Genomic DNA, 21,651 nt, shown 5'->3' on the forward strand with positions numbered 1-21,651 from the left:
TTCATCAAATCTTGGCTAAAGCAATATAAGGTGGAAAAACCCATAAGGATTTATATTAGGTGGGCACCATCAGAAATATGGAAAAACTAAGCAACCCAGACTTATCAATAATAGTATCTACATATGGCCAGTTATCCCAGGATCATGGCTTAAGATAGAGACAGGTCAGCCATTGCGAAAACTCTTGTGAAAAAAAAAAAAAAAAAAAAAAAAACTCTTGTGAAATTTTCCCTGCAACTTTGACTAGAACTTATTGAGATCAGAGCCATGTTTGTATATCAACCCAAGGACAAGCAGTGCCAGAACTGTAAGAAGAGATGAATGCTATAGGATTTTTTTTTTCTTTAGACATAAAGGATATTTTCAAAAAAACAGTAAGACTTTTTAACATTAAGATTATCCTCTCCAATAAATCACCTATGATTGTTAAATTTTTCTAAAATATATATCAGTTATATAATAATGAAAATTACCTATATGAAGCTATTCAATTAATTATATAGCAAATTAAAGAAGTAAGAATATTTTTAATAACTACTATGCTCCAAACCTTTGTTGTTAGTCTTGATATACTGGATTCTTCCTTGAATGTGGACATTGTATATGCTCTTGGGTTCTTTAAAATTTTTGTCATATTGAAGTCTATCGCTAAAAGAGAAAATAAAACATTTTCTTAAATTCTATTTTTTTCTTTACAAAAAAGCATGATAACTTTTTTCTTCTAGCAGTGTATACTAAACATGTAAAGAACCAAAAATGGATGAGAGAGAGACGGTTAGGTTATTGTGATAGCTTGCTTCTGTTAGAGGAAATAAATATACCATCTCATTTTTACTTAAGAGGGCTTTAGAATTCATATAACTCATTTACTTATATTATCTCATATTACCATCACAAACCATTCTGTGAGCTAGATTTTCCATAATTTACAGATGACATAATTAACTGCAGGAAATTGTAGGACTCTAAGCTATCATTTAAGACACAGGCCTAGGTCTTTTGCTTCAGAGGCTAGAGCTCCATTCATGATCCTCTAGTTTAATGCAATAGGAAGCTTGGGTCTCTGCACGTTAGGGTTCACCTTTTCCATATACTGACAACAAACCGAAATAAGGAAAGACTTCGTAAATTTTCCCTGCAACCAGCATGAATATATAGAAAAGTAACAAGGGACTCTTAACCATGTCTTAAAGAAAAGGAGACTTGTACAGCTTAAGCAGAGTATCAATCAGCCTAAAAGAACAAGCTAGTTATTAAGGATATCTTAACACAGAGCAGAGCAAACAGGTAATCTGAGGTTTGTACTACATTGTGGCACTTATTATTATTATCAGGTATCAGGTAGACTAATTCAATCTACAGGTTGTAATGTTGAGGAAAATCACTCAGATTCATTTTTGACTCTGGACATTAAGAGATATTAGATACCAGCCTGAAATGCTAGAGGCAAATAGGCATTTATCTCTAATAAAGAATTGGTTAGGAAGGAACCTAAATTTTAAAATTTTGAGTAGAACCAATATTAGATTAAGTTGGAGTTAGAATGGGCATGAAAGGTAATAAACCATATGATTTATTTCATTTAAGACGTGCTCTAAAGCAAACAACCTCTTATCGAGGGGCATCTGGCAATATCTATAAAAATACAGACCTATTTTCTCTTTGACCAAGCAATCCCTCTTCTGAGACTATATCCTATACAATCTCCTATATAAGTATGAAAGAACACAAATACAGGTTTATTGATCATGGCATAATTTATAAAATTATAAACAACTCTATTTAATAGTAGTCAAGTATCAGTTAAATAAACTAAGGCAACCCCATGTGATGGAATACTATTCATAAGAAGAAATGAGGAAGATCCTCATAATGATTTGAAGATATCTACAGTACAGGTCATATCATTAAGTGATGAAAGAAAGGTGCAGAACAGTGTATATCATTTGATTGAATATACACAGTATGCTACCTTTAGTTTAAGAGTATATTGAATTTGCCTTCATTTGTAGAAGGAAACATTGTCAAGATAAATAAAAAAACAACAAAAATATTCATTGGGAAGACTATTTAAAAAATAAAACTTGCTCAATTTTGAATCATTCTTAAATACATATTTAGGCAATATCACTTAATTTCTGGTCTTTGTGAACAGACATAATATTAATAAATATAAGGACTTTTATGTCATGTCCATTGTACCTATAAGAAAAACCTTACTTTTCAGAATACTTAACCCTGGTTGCAAAAGTAGACAATTAGAAGGTCATATACATTAATATCAGTTAAAAATCCCAAGCTGAAAATAATGGCAAAAAGCAAAAAAGTAAGAGATATAAAAAGCACAAAGTGAGGACATTTTAGGAGTAAAAGTGTCAAAGAAAAAATTTGAAGAAAAATCCTACAAAAAAGAAAAACCCATCCAGATATGATAAAAGTAATAAGTAATCTTAAAATGACTATATTTATTAGCTTTTTTCCCCTATAGTCTCCTCATACATAATTTATTTTAGGTGAGAATATTAACTTTCCCTGATTAGAGTTTTCATAAATCCTCTGTTCTCATATCTCTAAAGGCTTGAGAAGATCATCTGAAAAACCAAATGATTATATTTGATAAAACTATAAGAAAATATGTCTCAGGGCACCTGGGTGGTCAGTTGGTTGTGTCTAACTCTTCATTTCAGCTCGGGTCATGATCTCAGGGTTCTGAGATTGAGTCCCATGTTGGACTCCATGCTAGGTATGTAGCCTACTTAAGATTCTCTCTCTCCCTCTCCCTCTGCACCCCCCACCCCCACTGTCGTTCTTTCTCTTAAAAAGTCTCAACTGTTCTTATTAGGCTTCAGAAATTTCACTAATGACAAAATATTCTACTCTTACTCTGCCTACATTGGAAAAAATTCATTTCCATAATTATCCCCTATTTATCTTAGGGATTTTATTTATTTTATTTTTTAATTTTAGGGATTTAAAAAAAAAAGATTTACTTATTTATTTGAAAGAAGGAGAGTGAGAGTGAGCACACATGAGTTGGGGGAGGGGCAGGGGGAGAGACTCTCCAAGCAGACTCCCTTGATACAGGCCTTGATCTCACAACCATGAAATCATGACCTGAGCAGGAACCAAGAGTTGTACACTTAACTGACTGAACCACCCAGGTGTCCCTATTTTAGGGATGTTTAAAAGGAGACACTTATGTAAGTAAGTATGGTTATCTCTATCCACTTTTGTAGTTTTCACTAATAGTCTTTCTGAGATGAAAATAATTAATATATCTTGGCAAAGTTAAACTTCATATAGGCCATATATACTAATACAGTTATTTAATAAAATATAGAAACAAAAAAAGTGTTACTCAGAGATCCATTTTCAATACATCTAACTAAATTAGAATTACTTTTAGAAAGAGACTTTTATCTAGTACTAAAGTATAAAGGGAAACAAAAGAAAGAGAATACACAAGTAGTCATTATGCAAAATATATATGAACTGAGCAAATAAGAAATAAAACAACCACAATTTTGTTTCAATAATATAGGAACATGATACAATTATTTCAAAGAAAGTATTGCATACCCATGGGTGCAATACTTACTGTCTTATTGCATATGTTTTCTTACTGTCTTACTGCAATACTTACTGTCTTATTGCATATATTTTCTTATGCTTTCCAGATTTTTTTCAGATCTCTATATACATACTTTCCCAAGTCCCTTCAATCTTAGTATCTGCAGACCCAGTCATTGGTTTGTTTACATATTAGACCTCAAACAGGTTACATCTGTCTATTAGCTGTATATAGAACCATCCTCCCACCTCTCTATATGAAATTTGTTTTAAACTGGCAAAATAAAGCATTAAGGCTTTCTTCACAATGCTCTAAAGTACAATTAAATTTCTTCTTCTAGTAATGTTAACATAAAATTGTGAATAATCTCACAGAGAGTGTAGAGAGTTTAAGTGCCTGCATATGTACTTCATTAACTATGAAGTGCTATGTATGTGAGGTATCACTAGCATCCTTTATTTTCATGAACTTTGAGCTAAATTTAATACCTTGAAGAACATGAAGATTTTATGTGTAATAAGATAGTGATCCACATTATGTTTGTTTCCCAAGGAAAATACAATATTATTACTTTATTTTGGCTTGGGAGTTTACTTTTTTCTATTCTTTTTTTTTTTTTTTTAAGATTTTATTTATTTATTTGAGAGAGAGAGAAAGAGAGAGAATGGAATGGAGAGAGAGAGAGAATCTGAATCAGGCTCCACCCTGAGTACAAAGCCCAATGCAGGGCCCAGTCCCACAACTGTGAGATCATAACCTAAGCCAACACCAAGAGTGGGACTCTCCACTGACTGAGCCACCCAGGTGCCCCTCTATTACTGCTTACTATGAATTATATCTGTGTCTTTAAGGACAAAATCATTGCTTAGACAAGTTATAGGTGCAAAGCACAAGTGATCAGGTTTTAAATATTTCTATGGTTTTTGTATAAAGAACTAAGTGACAGGTATTTGAAATGAGGAACTAGTATATTGGCTTCTGTGAAGCCAAGCATTACAAATGTAAAACAAAATAGCTTTTAAGCTTGACTTGATTAATGGTATTGTGGAAGGAAACTGGACCCATTTTAAAAACATTTAAAAAAAAAACTAACCACTAAATGGGTTCTGAAGCAAAAATTAGAATATATTATCTGGGAAACTATTTTTTTCCCATATCATATGTAAATTGATCCACATAAGAACTTTTAAAAAGATAAAAATTAAGACTAATTTCAGTGCACATAGTAATACAAAGTATAATTGTTGAAAATAATAAAATTTAAGGGAATTGAGATTACCTTTATTTTATAACTAAGCCTTGATAGTTTTGCCTGGTGTCATAAAAATTCTTTACATTATTCAGATTAGTGATTATATGAACTTATCATTTATGGGTTGTATGATGAAACCATGTTCCCACCATCCCATATCTTAAAATGTTCTACAAAAGAGAAGCCTAGGGCACAGACTTTTGCATTACTACTCAGAGGACTCATCCCTTAATAGCCTGGTTCTGGTAGCCAGTAGGGTTTTTGTGTTCATGGGTTCTATAGGACAGTAGCAAACAAAGAAACAGCTCTTAATTAGCTATTGCCCCAGGGCTCAGTGTGGAGCGAACAGACAAAAATGTCCATCTCTTAATCTTCTCCTAAAAGACATATATTTGTATATTTTCAAAGCCACTGCCTTAGGGTTTGGCTTCCACTCAGCCTGAATCTAAGTGTTGACGGAGATACTGACAGTTCTTGACACCCTCAACTACTGGGAGCCACTAAGAACAAAGTAGGCTGTGACTACTTTGGCTCACTGGTTGAGCATCTGCCTTTGGCTCAGGGCATGATCCTGGGGTCGGGGATCAAGTCTCACATTGGGGAATCCCTGCAAGGAGCCTGCTTTTCTCTTTGCCTATGTCTCTGCCTCTGTCTCTCTGTATCTCATGAATAAATAAATAAAATCTTTAAAGAAAAAAAGAAACAGAGTAGGCTGCTTTAACAAATCACAAAGGTTTGAGAGAAACCAAGAGGTAGGGCAGGATTGAATGATAAGGTTCATCTCCTACAAAAGGCCACTCCATGGGCAGCCTGGGTGGCTCAGTGGTTTAGTGCCAACTTCAGCCCAGGGCGTGATCCTGGAGACCCGGGATCAAATCCCATGTCGGGCTCCCTGCATGGTGCCTGCTTCTCCCTCTGCCTGTGTCTCTGCACTACCCCCTCTGTGTCTCTCATGAATGAATAAATAAAATCTTTTTTTTTTTTTTTTAAAAAAAGGCCACTCCTTAAAGACTGGGAGAAGTGGCTGTTTTATCTAATGCATGGAAACTAACACAGAGAATGTAGGAAAATGACTAAACAGAGGAATATGTTCCAAATGAAAGAATAAGTTAAAACCTCAAGGAAAAAAATCTTTAGCAAAACAGAGGCAAGTGATTTACTTGGTAAAGAATTAAAATTAAGTCATAAATTGCTCACTGAGGTCAGGAGAACAATGCATGAACAAAATGAGAATTTCAATTTATAGATATAGAAAATATAAGGAAGTACTAAACAGAAATCACAGACATACAGAATATAATGACAGAACTGAAAAATACAATAGAGGGGCTCAATAGAAGACTAGATGATGTGGAAGAAAGGATCCAGGGAGTGAAATTCATCCAATAAGAACAGCACAGAAGAAGAAGAGAAAGAAGAATAAGAAGGAAGGCTGGGGGTTGGTGGGGGGAGGATGAGGAGAAAAGAGGAAGAAGCAAAAAAGTAAAGATAGCTTCAAGGACTTATGAGGCAACCTCAAGTAGATCATATAATATTTGCATTATAAGGGTCCCAGAAGGAGAAAAGAGAGAGAAATAATGGCTAAAAACTTCCCTAACCTGTGAAAGGAAACAGGCATCTAGATCAAGGAAGCCCAGAGAGTTCCAAATAAAATAGCCCCAAAGAGACCAACACCAAGACACATTATAATTCAATTGTCAAGAATTAAGGACAAAGAAAGAATCTTATAAAGAGCAATGGAAAAGTAACTTGTTATGTACAAGGGAACTCTCAAGATTATTAGATTTTTTCAGCAGAAACTTTGAAAGCCAGAAAAGAGTGGCACAATATATTCAGAGTGCTAAAAGAAAAAAACTTGCCAAACAAGAACAGTCTATCCAGCAAAGTTGTCCTTTAGAGTTGAAGGATAGATAAATAGTTTTCCAGACAAGCAAAAGCTAAAGGAGTTCATCACAAGACAAGACAGAGTGGCAAATGGATAAACAGACAAATAAGATTCATCTATATGTTGCTCACAAGAGACTCACTTCACATGTAAGGACACCCAGAGACAGAAGATTAAGGGATAGAAAAAGATATTCCATGCAAATAAAAACTAAAAGAAAGCTGGGGTAGCTAAACTTATATCAGACAACATAGACTTTAAGACACAGACTGTAAAAAAGAGACAAAGGTCATTAAGTAATGATAAAGTGGTCATTCCAACAAGAGGATATGACATTTATAAATATTTGTGCATAATCTAGCAAAATTAAGAATAAATAGATAGCCTGAATGGATCAATAACCAATTGATCTCAACCAATTGAGACTGGCATGGTAATAAAAGAATCTCCCAGTAAAAAAGCAGAAAGCACAGGATCAGATGGCATGATGGTGAAATCTACCAAACATTCAATGATGAATTAATACCAATCCTTTTAAAACTTCCAAAAAATAGAAGCAGAGGTTAATACTTCCAAACTTATTTTATGAGGTATCACCCTGACACCAAAGCCAAAATATATCACTCTGACACCAAAAATAAGGAAAACTGTAAGTCCATATCTCTGATGAACTAGATTAAAATTCCTCAATAAAACTCTAGCAAATCAAATTCAACAACACAACAAAAAGATTATGTACTACCATCAAGTAGGACATATCACTGGGATAAAAGGTTGGCTTAACATATGCAAATCAATCAATGCGGTATACTACTTCAGCAGAATGAAAGATGAAAACCACACGAGCATCCCAATAGATGCAGAAAAAACATCTGACAAAGTTCGACATTCATTCATGATAAAAATTCTCAATAAAATTAGGTATAGAAGAAAATGTCTTCAACAGAATCGAGTCTGTTTATGAAAAACCCATAGCTAACATCCTAAGCAATGAGGAAACACTGAGAACTTTTTCTCTAATATTCAGTACAAGGCAAGGATGCCTAACATCGCCACTTCTATTCAACATAGTACTAGAAGTGCTAGCAAGAGTAATCAGATGAGAAAAAAGAATAAAAGGCATCAAAATTGTAAAGGAAGAAGTAAAGTTATTTCTGTTTGCAAGTGACATAATTTTATTTTATTTTATTTTTTATTTAAATTCAACTTACTTAACATATAGTACATTATTAGTTTCAGAGGTAAGATTTAGTGATTCATCAGTTGCATACAACACCCAGTGCTCATCCTAATGCTTCATCACCCAATTACCCCATCCCCTCCACCTCCCCTCTAGCAATCCTCAATTTGTTTCCTATAGTTAGGAGTCTCTTATGGTTTGCCTCCTTCTTTGTTTTCATCTTACTTTACTTTTACTTCCTTTTCCTGATGTTCAGAGGGTAGTTCTATTTTTAGCTTTCTGAGGAACAACTATACTGTTTTCTAGAGTGGCTGTACTAGTATGTATTCCCACCAATAGTGTAAGAGGATTCCCATTTCTCTGCATCCTTGCCAACATCTGTTGTTTCCTGAGTTGTTAATTTTAGCCATTCTGACCAGTGTGAGGTGATAGCTCGTTGTGGTTTTGATTTGTAGTTCCCTGATGATGAGTGATGTTGAGCATTTTTTCATGTGTCTGTTAGCCATTTGTATGAAGTGACATGATTTTATATGTAGAAAACTAAAGATGCAATTGAGAAAAACATGTTAGAACTAATAAAGAAATTCAGTAAAGATGTGGATGACAGAATAAACATAAACAATCAGCTACATTTTCCACACCAACAATAATCTACTTGAAAAGGAAATGAAGAAAACAATACTACTTATCATTGCACCAAAAAGAATAAAATACTTCGAAATAAATTTAACCAAGAATGTGAAAGATCTGTACACTGAAAACTATAAAATGATGATGAAACTAATTAAGGAAGACAAATAAATGGAAAGATATTTTCATGTTTATGGACTGAAAGAAATATTGTCAAAGTGTCCCTACTAAACAAGCAATATACAAAGTCATTGTGATTCCTATAAAAATTACAGTGTCATTTTTCACAGAAATAGAAAAAGTCTTAAATTTTGTATAGAGCCACAAAAGGTCCCTAATAGTCAAAGCAATCTCAATAAAAATGAACAAAGTTGGAGGTACACACCTCCTGATTACAAAGCTATGATAATCAAAACAGTATGGTGCCAGCATAAAAACAGACACACGGACTAATAGAATAGAGAGCCCAGAAATGAAACCAATCATGTATTGTACATACATATATAATCAACTAATTTTTGACGAGCATGCCAAAAATATACAGTAGGGAAGAGATATTTTCCTCAATGAATGGTGTTAGAAAAACTGGATATCCACATGCAAATGAAAGCAGTTAGACTGCATCTTATACCACTCACAAAATTCAGCTGAAAATGAAGTAAAGACTTAAACATAAGACCCGAAACTAAAATATTCCTAGAGGAAAACATAGGGAAAATGCTTCCTGACATTGGCCCTTGCAAGTATTTTTTTTGGATATGACAATTAATACTCAGCAACAAAAGCAAAAATAAATAAGTGGAACTACATCAAACACTACATCAAACACTGTATCTGCACAGCAAAGGAAGCAATCAATAGAATTAAAAGGCAACCTATGGATTGGCAGAAAATATTTGCAAGATATTTTTCCAAAGAAAACATACAAATGGCCAACAGTTACATGAAAAAATGCTTAACATCACTGATCAGCAGGGAAATGCAAATCAAAACCACAATGTGATATCACTTCAAATCCGTCAGAATGGTTAAAATAAAAAACGGAGGAAATAACAAGTGTTGGTGAGAATATATAGAGAAAAAGAAACCCTCATGCACTGTTGGTAAGAATGTAACCTGGTATGGGCATTATGGAAAACACTATGGAGACTCTTCAAAAAATTAAAAGTAGTATTAAGGAAGGCACTTGTAATGAGCACTGGATGTTATATGTAAGTGATGAATCACCAAATTCTACTCCTGAAACCAATATTACCCCATATGTTAACTAACTAGAATTTAAATAAAAACTTAAAAAATAAAATAAAAACTGTTTGCAAAACAACAAAACAAAACAAAATAGAATTACCATATAACCTAGTAATGGAATTACTGGCTATTTACCCAAAGAAAACAAAAATGCTAATTCAATAAGATATAGACACCATATGTTTATTGCAGCATTATTTATTATAGCAAAGAAATAGAAGCAATCCAAGGGACCATTGATAGATGAATGGATAAAGAAGATGTAGTAAATATATACAATGGAATATTACTCAGCAACGAAAAAGAATGAAATCTTACCACTTGCAACAGCATGGATGGATCTAGAGGGTATAATGCTATGTGAAAAAAGTCTGTCAGGTAATCTTGAAAAAAAGTTCCACTGTATCAGTAATCAAAGTAATTCAAACACCACTGATACACCTTTTTTTAATTGAAAGAAAAAAAAGAATGATAATTGAAATGTTATTGGACTCACATGTAATCTCAGGTGCTAATGACTAGCCATAGTCTTCGCTATCAGTTCTCATACTCCCCCAAGTATAGAAGACACTTGGGTTTGAATGACTAGGCAGCAATTTCTGTTTCTTGGTCTCTTTAACTTCCTAAGCTCTTTCTCACTGGGCTGGAGGGGAGGGGGATTACTTCAATACTTTCCTCTTAAGGAATTCTTGGATTCTTCAACGTTCCTTCCTCAACATCTTTTATAGGCTGGAGATAGGATAATGTCCTGCAAGGAGGTCTTTAGGATGTATCTATTGATGTCATCAGTTTTTATGGCCTCAGAAGAAATTTTATTTCTTAAGGAGTATAAATTCATACTCACTTTTACGTCATACTTACAAAAGCTTTGTTGAGAGAAAATATTGAAAATATTGAGATGTGATTGAGTTTTGTTTATTTCTACATTGGAGAATGGAGATGTTCTCCAATTAAGGTAGATTGCAAAGAACTATATATAAGAACTGAATTTTCTTGGCCATCTATAGATCCATTTTTACCAGATTATGCATTGTCTTTGTATTCTTGGTCAACACATTAGAATGTTATAGACTCAACTCTGGCTATATTCACTACATTGACATAGTTCATTACATTATACACAGAGCTTGTCTAGAGAGAGTGTGGTAATCAATTGGGCTGTCCAGAATAAATATTCACCTTTTTATCCTTCCAAGGCATATAGTAACCTCTTCCCTCTTTCGAGTAATAAGCATGGACATGCAGCTTGTTCTCAGCCATGAAGTAATGAAATCTGAGTCAAAATGATGTGTGTGTGTGTGTGTGTGTGTGTGTGTGTTTTGGGGGCGGGGAGAAAGATTTAAAAGCCAATGCACAGTTCGTTGAGTTCTCTTCTCCCTGCTTCATTGATGATGGTGAATGGAGATAAATTCTTCTTTGGCTTGGATGTCTGAGTTCCTACACTAATAGGGACTCTAGCCTATATGCAATGGATACACAATATGAGTGAAAAATAAATCTTTGTCAGCATAAGCCACTAAGATTTTGCTGACACTGTTACTACATTATAATATAGCCTGTCCTGATTGATATAGAGATTCACAGGAAAATAGTACTATTTAGTTTTAGTATAAGGAATAGATTTACTTCGTGTACACAAATGTTTGTTTTTATTTTATGGATACTTCCCAAGTATGTAAGCAACATTGTCATTTCCTTTCCTTGGCAGATAGAAAGCTTACAGCCAACCTTATTTGTGAGCCAAGTCTAGCAGAAGTAAAAGATCTCTCAGTAGAATTTTGCATTCTAATCTTGTCTCAAACTTTCTTGTTCTATCTCATTTTTCTTGAATCTTCTTTTTCTTATCAGCTTATTTAGCATGCTATTTTATGTTGTTAAATTGAACACACTTATGTAAAGCTACCTAAATCCTTACAGGAAAAAGATGGGCATATATATAATTAAATATATACATATGTGTATTGCCTATTGTTTTAGAAAAAAGGATTGAAACATATGATATGCAAGATGAACCTACCTGTGTGCTTCACCTTATCTTTCATTCATGCTTTTCTTGAAATGGCCTAATGGCTCAGACAGCATAGTTATTCTCATATCTACTGGGGCACATTGGTTGTCCTTCAGAAGAACATAGGATTAGGATTTAGGAATCTAAATTCTAGTCTTATTTTGCCACAAACTAACTACATATGTAATCTTCAGCAACTCACTTTTCACTAGAGTCTCTACTTCCTCATTTGTAAAAGTGAGGGCTTTAAAAAAAGATTTTAAATTTATGTTCAAATTATGTTCTTTAAATTATATGAATAAAGGCATGAGGGGATAGATTAATCTACCTCTATTAAGTGGGAAAAACCCACAAATGTGATTTCCTGACACTAAATTTGCTATTTTCCATTTATTCATGCATTCTTTCAAGAAATATTTCTTGTAGTCTATGTGAAAGACACTGCAAGGTTATAGAGAAGCAAAGGATACAATTCCTGGCTGCAGTAGTCAATTACAATCAAATAGGCTGATAAAACATATGTAGGTAATATTTGTGAAAAATTCAACTATTACAAAGTTAATATGAGATAAAGAGGCAAAGAGGTTGTATCAAAAATAAAACTTTTAAGGATGAGATAGAGACTGTTTGTGGGGTGAAGATGGCAGAGAAGGCTCCCTTTAAAACTGATTGGATTTACACAGCATGGACAAAGAACGCAGGCCAGTGGAGTGTACACAGGGGTGAGGTTGGGTAACAAGGCATTTAGGCAGGACCTTGAGAAAACCATCCTCGCTGCAGCAAGGGGTTACCTTGGGGAGTGTCCTGAGAATAAGGAAAAGAAAAAGAACAAAGGAGATTAAGATGGAATGGTTATCCTAGTGTAAACAGATTTTTTACTAAGTGTCTGTCAGGAAATAATGCATTGAACTCAAATCTTTGAGGATGATTGAAATAATTGTGGGTAATTATGAGTTCATTTAAATACTATAGTTGCTTAACAAACAATATGACTGATGTGGTTTTACCCTTTAAGTCATAAAGTTGCTAATGAGCCCAATTATTTCAAATTATCATAAATTTCATTTCCCTGTGGATTGTTGGTAAAAGAGAAAGGTAACATGATAGCCTATCAAAGATGAAAGCAACTATGTCTCTTTTATTTATTGTCATCAAATCATTTTAAAATGTTGCCAATGGCTTCAAAGTTTTTGTTAGCTGAGTATAGGCCTTTGTAATAGAAATAATAATGAACCAACCATACTGCTGTGAAAAATGGGGAAAAGAGGAGCCAAGGAATGCATAGTTACCTGTTACCATAGAGGAATAAGGGGGAATATTGTTAATGAAAAAATTCAAAAGCTTGAAATAATGAACTCAAAGTGGTAAAGAATTCATTCTGGCAAGGTCAGGGTTATGTACAATTTATATGAGATACACATGGTTTTACAAAATGTAGGTGGAGGAATCAAGTGTAGGGGGGAGAAAACTTTTCCAAGGGCTCATTCTGTTTCCTCTTAGTGCAAATGCTAAATGGAGGGTGCTGTGGTTCACCCATATCATTTCCTCTTTGTTTGGAGCCATTGTGCTCTAATGGGAAAAATGCTAGTAGAAGTCTTAGTGACGCAGTGTCAGTTCCCCACCCTTTCTCCAAAATCTTTCCATCATAACATTTACTATAAGTTAGACTTCTGTACTGAACAAAGAAACTAGCATTTTATTCCATTATTTTAAAAAATAAATTATAGGCTCTCAAACCTCTTCAATGGGTGAGTTCTCAATATTCACCACTAATAATATGCCTTAAAATAAGTCCATATTCCAAGATCAAATTTGCAAAATTTGGTTCTGTTTTTAATTAAAACAAACTCTTTCTAAGTGAGTGAGAAATTAATAGCTAAAATGAATGATTAGAATAAGAATTGTCTCTTAGAAGGCTCGTAATCCAAATCCTTTGGTCTGGCGACCACTAAGCTCCTACCCTGACTGCTGGGACTAACTGAATCCAAATTTAATCAAATCAATCATACCAAGAAAAGGAACACCACCAAAGGTTTCATGTGCAGGACCACAGGACACTAATAGAATTTATGGAAGGTCTAAATTAGTTAGTACCTTGGTAAAATCTGTCCTTTTAAATGACACTTCCTCAGGGAGAAAGATTGAGTGCTGCTACAGTGTGATCTAAGAACCAATTTTACTTCTAAAATAATTGGTACCACTATATTACAGTGGAAAGTGCATGGGAAAGAACAGAATGGTAAATACAGCAATGCTCCTCAAACATCAAAGGGCATAAAAGAATCTTTCTAAAATGCAGTTTGTTACCTTATTGGGCTTGAGGCCTAACCGACCTAACAGGTATTAGTGATGCTACTAGTCTGTGGACCTGTCTTTTAAGTGACAAGGGGATAAATAACACAGACCTGCAATGATTCCTTTCTAACAATGTGACTTTGAACCTGTGTCCTCAGCTGTAAAATGGACAACCAACACCAATGTCTTAGGATCGCTGGAGGGGTAAGTGAAATTGTGAAGTGCTAGGCAAGCACTGAACTTAGGAGCACAGGCCAGGAGAGCAGAGAACATGGGGTGTAATCCTGATAACTGGTACAAAGGCTCTGCTATCTCCTCATTCCCATGATGCTTTGTACGTGTCATTTAGCTATGGACTCTCAGAAATGAATTGCTAATGAGAAGACTGAATAATTTTCTATGTTTAGTTTCCAAGATTTCTCATTTGAAGAGCTATGTTTCCAAATATAATGGAAACTTTAAATGATTGTCCATACAAACCCTACCTCCACAAACTTTACCTTAAAAAAAAAAGCCTGTCAAGCAAGATTCGATGAATAGCTCTTTTTAAAATTATTGGATCGAAGTGGAAATTACAAGAGGTTGCATCATTATGGGTCATTATTTGAGAATTGTTTGTCTTCTATAATATGAAGTTATTCTTAGAGGAGTATGATTAGAATAGAAACCAGATGTGTTTTTCAGGACTTTACTGAAAAAAAAAAAGATAAACAACTAGAAAATTAATATAAGAATGACCTAAGGAGGTTTCCAGAAACTTGAAACATAAGTATGATAGGAAAAGTGTATATGTACATATGTGAGTGAGAAAGAGAAAGAGCAAGAGAGAGAAAGAGACCGGGAAAGAAAGAATAAAAAATGTGGAGGAGAAAAATGCAGAGAGAAAGGAAAGGAGGATGAATAGGATAAGAAACAGTTTCAGAATTCAAAACAGTACAAAAAATTCAAAATCTCTGTAAATATGTGGTATCACGAAGGAAATAGTATAATTTAATTTTACCTGTAAACTGAAAAAGTAAAAAACTGGACAAGATGGTCTGTCAGTCTGAAGGGAATAAATTAAGTACCAATGAGATGAGGACCACTGTGGAAAGAAAAAAAAAATCCCCCTTTACACATAAAATATGAAATGTTCTGGGTATAGTGAAATAATCCAGAAATTTCATATTTTTTATCCCTCTCTTCCTTTTCAAAGGGTAAAAAGAACAATAATGCTTTTGAATGCTTTGGTTCAATAAAGTACCCTTATTACCATAATATGCCAACATCCTGAATGAAATAAAATGAAATAGAAGGCATGAAGAAGGCAAAGGAAGGGAGGAGTGTATCATAAATAATTTCATTACTATTTATGAATTAGTTTTTAATTAGCCCTTTATTTGTATTAAGAACTAGAATTAACCTCTTTTAATTTTATTTATTGAAAAATAAAACAATGAATGTTACCCTAATAAAACAACCTATTTAGAATACTTTATTATTTTTTAAAGATTTTATTTCCAAATAATCTCTACACCCAACGTGGGGCTCATATCCACAACCTCAAGACCAAGAGTCACACACTCTACCACTGAGCCACCCAGGCAACTTAGCATACTTTAAAATATAGTAAAATTTCATTAATTTGAAGTCCTTTAATTCAAAACTTACTACCATTCAAGTTGTGTTTGGGTTGAAATTTGTCTTTTTGGTTTGCAGAAATTTCCAAAATAGTGCAAATTAAGAAGATAAATCAGTTACCGGGACATCTGAGTGGCTCAGCGGTTAAGCGCCTGCCTTCAGCTCAGGGCGTGTTCCTGGAGACCTGGGATCGAGTCCCACATCAGACTCCCTGCATGGAGCCTGCTTCTCCCTCTGCCTGTGTCTCTGCCTCTCTCTCTCTCTGTGTGTGTGTCTCTCATGAATAAATAAATAAATAAAATCTTTTTAAAAAATCAGTTACCATGGGAAATTTAAAAAAATATTTAAGAGAGAAAGCAATTTTCAAATATTTTTTAGTACTTTCATATCCATATTTGCAGAAGCTGATAAGCTATTTCCATATTTGTCTTATGGATACAATTAAGCCAGGTAATGGTTTAATTTATTACAAATATAGTACTTGGCATTAATAAACATTATTGCTTTTAAAATATGCTATAATTTGGATTTTCACTAATTCAGCACTTTTCTAAATTCATGATATGATGTTTCCCAGTTCCAAGCTACTTAGACTAGGAAATCAAAGCTATAATCATGTGGACCCACGGAATTCTATTAGAAAGAAATCAGTCTTATTTTATTATTCTTTTGGCACTATTAAATGAATGATGTAGCTTTCCTCCCCCCCCCCCAAATTAGCCCATTTTTCTTCGCATTAGGCGAAATTTTAGTTTTTACCATATTCTTTTTGTTGCGTAAAAACAACTGCTGATCTGAACCACCCTATTCCAACATTCTTCTACTAGGTGAAATAATCAGAGAGGTACTAAGTATTGATTTGTTTTTAAAATGCTTACACTGTTATTAAGAAACTCCTTTCTCAGTGTCACAAGAATTGACTGAACACTCTAACTTCCCCTATATTTTGACAAATTTAAAACCCGCTTCTGACTGAAATCAAGGATTAAAACTGTTTTAGGCTTTTATAATAACATAGCTTGAGTTTTGATCACTTCACGGGGCTTATGATATTTTGAGTGTCAGAGACATTCTTAATTAGAAAAATGAGGGAGGATGGCCTTTAACATTTTCATCAAAATACATAATACTGCCATGAGAAAAGCTTCCCTTTTGCACCAGAACTCCTTAAAAAAGAGATTCTGTTTCTACTTCCACACTTTTTGTGGTAATTTATTTGCAATATGCTTACTGGTTCTCATTTCAAGAGAGTAAGAGGTCCAGATCCCTCTGATCCAGACAGACTAGAGTTTGGGTTTTAGAATTTCTCTTAGCTCGACTTTCCAACTGCTTGATTTTCCCATCCACTGCTCTCCTAGGCTTCCTTAGCTATGCAAAATGGCACCACTATTTATCTTGTGGCAAATGTCAGATATCTGGAATTGAACCTTGACTCCTAATCTCTCAGATTCAATCTATCATCAAGTTGTCTCCAACATTTATCTACCCACTCCTTTCACTCTCCCCCCTCCACGATCCTAATCTAGGTCATCATCCCCTCCAATCTGGATTATAGCCATAGTCTCCTAACTGGTCTTATTTCAGCTTTGTCACTCTTGACCATTCTTCATGGTTTTAGAATGATCATGTGACTCACTGATCATAACTCATTATACCTAGAATCAAATCCAAAATTCCTGTTGTTGGTATCAAGACGCTACATAAATTGGTTTCATATTACCTAACTTTCCTGTTGGTCACTATGCTCCAGTTATACTGTCATCTTTTAATTTCTAGAACATACCAAGCTCCTCAGAACCTTTGTTTACCCTGTTACCTTTGCCTAGAAGGGCTGCCAATTTAAAAAAAAATTTTTAGTTATGTATTTATTTATTTATTTATTTATTTGAGAAAGAGTGAGAGAGCACAAGCAGGGGGAGTGGCAGAGGGAAATAGAGAAGCAGGCTCCCTTCAAAGTAGAGGCCCCACATGGGGCCTAATCCAGGACACTGGGAGCATGACCTAAGCCGAAGGCAAATGCTTAACTGACTAAGCCACTCAGGCACCCCTTGACTGCCACTTCTGATTTCTTCTTAACTTTCAGATCTCAGTTTAAATGTATGTTACTTACATTACAGGAGGAAATAAATAGGTTACTATGGTAGCAAATAACACAAAAGAAAAAGGAAGAAAGAGGTTGTTGGAATCTGGGCACAGAAGGCCTTTCTGAACAACCTCTTTCTTCCTTTTTCTTTTGTGTTATTTGCTACCATAGTAACCTATTTATTTCCTCCTGTAATGTCATCAGAATTCTTCTTATGTGTTTATTATCTGTCCTCTCCTCCATAATTTAAGTTCCATGAAGTCAGGGACTTTGCTTATCTTACTGAACAGTATATCTCTATTATATTTGCATATTATGTAAATACATTGTAAGTGATGATTTGAAGTACTTAGCTGAGTTAACAGAATAAATATGATCAAGGATTTTATTGCCTCATTGAAAATTCAATATGTAAAATTTCAAAAGAAATATCTGATTACATGATTCTTGGATCCTTCATGCAGACTGAAGATATAAGAAGAAGGAAGAGAGAGAGAGAGTGGGGAGAAAAGGTAGAGAGAGAGGATTTGTGAGGAGGAGTTCTTCTGTTGGTCCCTTACCCTATCAAGAGGAGAAGTGGGGAGCAAGTGTATTTCCTTCACCCCAAATCTAGTAAGAGGGTGGTGTTTAAGAAATGTTGAGGATCACAAAGGATGTTGGGAACAGAAGTTTTTATAGGAGGAAAAAAAAAGAAGAATTTTATTCAGGAAAAATGAAGGTGTTATGAGGACTTTAGAGCAGAAATATAACATGATTACTACTGTGCTTTAGAAAGATTAGCCTGATAGCAACACATAAAATGGACTGGAGCTCAGAAAGGAGAATGCAAGAAGGTGAGTTAGGAATAGAGTTGGCATGAGAAAAAACACTTGCCTTAGGTTAGGAATGTGATAATTGATAGGAAGAAACAGTTGTGGAAGAAGTTGTGGTGATAGAATTGATAACTTTGGGAACTGATTCGATGAAGAAGGAGAACTATGACTAAGTAATATTAAATACCATTGAGAGGAAAAATTTGAATAATATTTAAAGATAGTATGAATATTTAGCTTGAAGAGAAGCCTAAGGAGAAGTATCAACCCCCTTTACCTTTTGCATGAATTATTTAGTTACCAGGTTTACAAGAATATGTAATTTAATGGATATCTAGCTTTTCATGGGTGTATTTTTATACTAAAAATGTTGGACTCCATGACAGTCTTCTTTGCTATAATAATTATCTTTAGGGTAGCCCAGGTGGCCCAGCGGTTTAGCGCCACCTTCCGCCTGGCATGTGATCCTGGAGACCCGGATCGAGTCCCACATCGGGCTCCCTGCATGGAGCCTGCTTCTCCCTCTGCCTGTGTCTCTGCCTCTCTCTCTCTCTCTCTCTCTCTGTGTGTGTGTGTGTGTGTCTGTCATGAATAAATAAATAAATAAATAAATAAATAAATAAATAAATCTTGAAAAAAATAATTATCTTTATTCTATCTCCTTCTGCTACTTTTGAAAAGTTTTGTCTGCTGTTAGGGTGCCAGGGTGGTAAAGTCAGTTGGGTGGCCAACTCTTGGTTTCTGCTCAGGTTGTGATCTCACAGACATAAGATTGAACTCCATATGAGGTTCCATGCTTAGCTCAGAATCTGCTTGAGTTTCTCTATCCTCCCTCTGCCTCTCCCCGTGCCCCTACCCCATACGTCTGTGTGTGCTTGCTCTCTTTCTCTCTGTAAAATAAATAAATAAATCTTAAAAAAAGTTCATTTACTGCTAAAAGTCCTGGTTTTAAAGCTAATGAATTAAAAAATAAACCAATTTTGTTATTAACACATTGAGAATTATGAAAAAATTTTAAAAAATTTTGTTAGTTTGCTTATTTCCTTATTTTGCTGCCTTGCTATGTAGACAATGAATATGAAACCAAGAATGACAACGTAAAGCAAAGAATGTAATAACCCTAATTGCACAGGGTCTTTGTTGTTTTTCATGATATTCCCTGTCCATTATAATACCTTTCAACTGTTAGAGTTGGCACCAGGCTTCAAAACTAAGCACTAATATATATAACATTGAATCAAGGAGATGGATTCTTTGCTAAAGTTAAGCATTAATTTAAGTGGGGTCAAGCCAATTAAGAGTGAAATGTATAATGTAACTTCATTATATAGAAATTTCCAAATTGAAAAAAAAAAGAACTAATAACTCTAGAGATCTTACTCTAGGTCTAAAGTTGCATAGCAATTCAGAAAAGTAATTATATATTTTGAAGAACTCTAACCTAGATTAGCATTTCAGAGAACCTTTTATAAATATTAAATCAAATAAACAAATTTTTATAGGCAGACACAAAATGTCAAGTTATATTTGTAAACTGAGGTATTTACATAGTTGAGTCATAGGCACACCACAATTTTGAACATATGACTCAGACTTTGTACCTTATATACAATTAGTCTTAAAATGTTAGGGAATTATGCCAAGAGTAAACACAAAGTTTACATAACTGAGGATTTACAGGGACCCCAGGCTTGCTCAATTACCTTTGAGATTTTTACTCCTGAGTTTAAACCATTGTCTTTGACCAGGTCCATCAGGTTTGGAGCAGACATATCTATACTCCACCTTCCTATTACACTTAGAATAAGCCCAAATTCCTATTACCATGGCCTTCAAAATCCTTTATGGTCTGGCCTCTGCCTACTTTTTCAGTTTCATTTCTTTCTCACTATTCTTCCCATTGCTAATGTATTTCATTTACATTGGCCTTCTTTCAGTTCTTAGAAGTTCAAGGAAGCTTACAATTTACCTCCCTGGACAGGCCTTTTCTATTTAAGGTGGGTCCCTCTCCCTGTTTACCCTATCTCCTTGAATATCTTATTTGCATCTTAATATCCACCCCCAACATACACCACAGATTTACATGTTTATGTTTGTTTCCTTACTGGAATGCATACTCTTTAAGGTCAGAGATCACTTCCAGAACATTCACCATTGTATCTCTAAAACCCTAGGACAACATCTGGCACCATGTAGCTATTTGATAAATATTTGTTTAGTGAGTAGTAGATCAAGGAAGTAAACAATATTGGTTGTACAGCATGATCCAAAGTTGGGGTTAAATTTATGGAATGGAAAAAAAATATGGAAAGGGCCTGATAGGAGAAAAGATAAAGATAAATCCATAGTGTGATGATAGCTGTGGGAATGCAGTAGAAACAGATCTTGGATCATAATCCGAAATATGCAAGAAATAATATATAAAAATTTATGTTTATAAATCAACCTTACTTCAACTTTGAGAATGTTACCTCCCAGATTGGTAAAAAAAATACTTAGCCTACATTGTCCTTGGGTTCCCCCCTTCTGCCTCAAGATGGGATAGGATTCAGGAACAGGGCAAGGTCCTCTGGTTTTTGAATCATTTGTCTACTCTTGTTACTTCTGGGTATTCCCTGACTCTGCTCACACAGGCAGGGCTTCCTGCAGCTTTCAGATTTCTTTTCGAAACATTGGAAATCTTTTATGAGAGGTACTTATGGTCCTATCTGTTCAGATACGTGAGGCAGTCCTTACTTTCTGGAGCTTTGCTGCTTCTGCTGTGCTATGGTGTTTCCAGAAATGTAGGCACCTGGCTCCCCAAATAGCCATTTCTATGCTCCCTAGTCTATGGATTTTATCTTCCCCAGGCTGCTTCTGAAAGGTACTTTGACGCTTCCCTTCCTTTCATGGTACAACCTGTGAAGTGGATTGAGGGTTTATCCAAGTCAGGAAGTGTATATGATATTTTTTCTCCTTCATCTTTCCTTTCCAATTACAAAATTTGGCTATCTTTTTGAAAATATGAAGAACAGAAAAAAACAGGATAAGTGAACATAATTTAATATTATATAAACTTATTCTGCTA

At 34.5% G+C, this 21,651-nt stretch overlaps 1 protein-coding gene across 4 annotated transcripts in view; it reads right to left on the bottom strand.

Annotated features, from left to right (window-relative positions):
* FAM227B (family with sequence similarity 227 member B) overlaps window positions 1–21,651 on the bottom strand; it is a 189,460-nt gene that overhangs the window by 34,770 nt on the left and 133,039 nt on the right. For all 4 annotated transcript variants that reach the window (XM_077881048.1, XM_077881045.1, XM_077881046.1 and 1 more), the window contains one exon: window positions 551–648. In XM_077881048.1, coding sequence (XP_077737174.1) covers window positions 551–648 — 98 coding nt within the window. The remainder of the gene's footprint in view (window positions 1–550; window positions 649–21,651) is intronic.

This window comes from Canis aureus, chromosome 32, assembly GCF_053574225.1.
Source record: "Canis aureus isolate CA01 chromosome 32, VMU_Caureus_v.1.0, whole genome shotgun sequence".
NCBI lineage: Eukaryota > Metazoa > Chordata > Mammalia > Carnivora > Canidae > Canis > Canis aureus.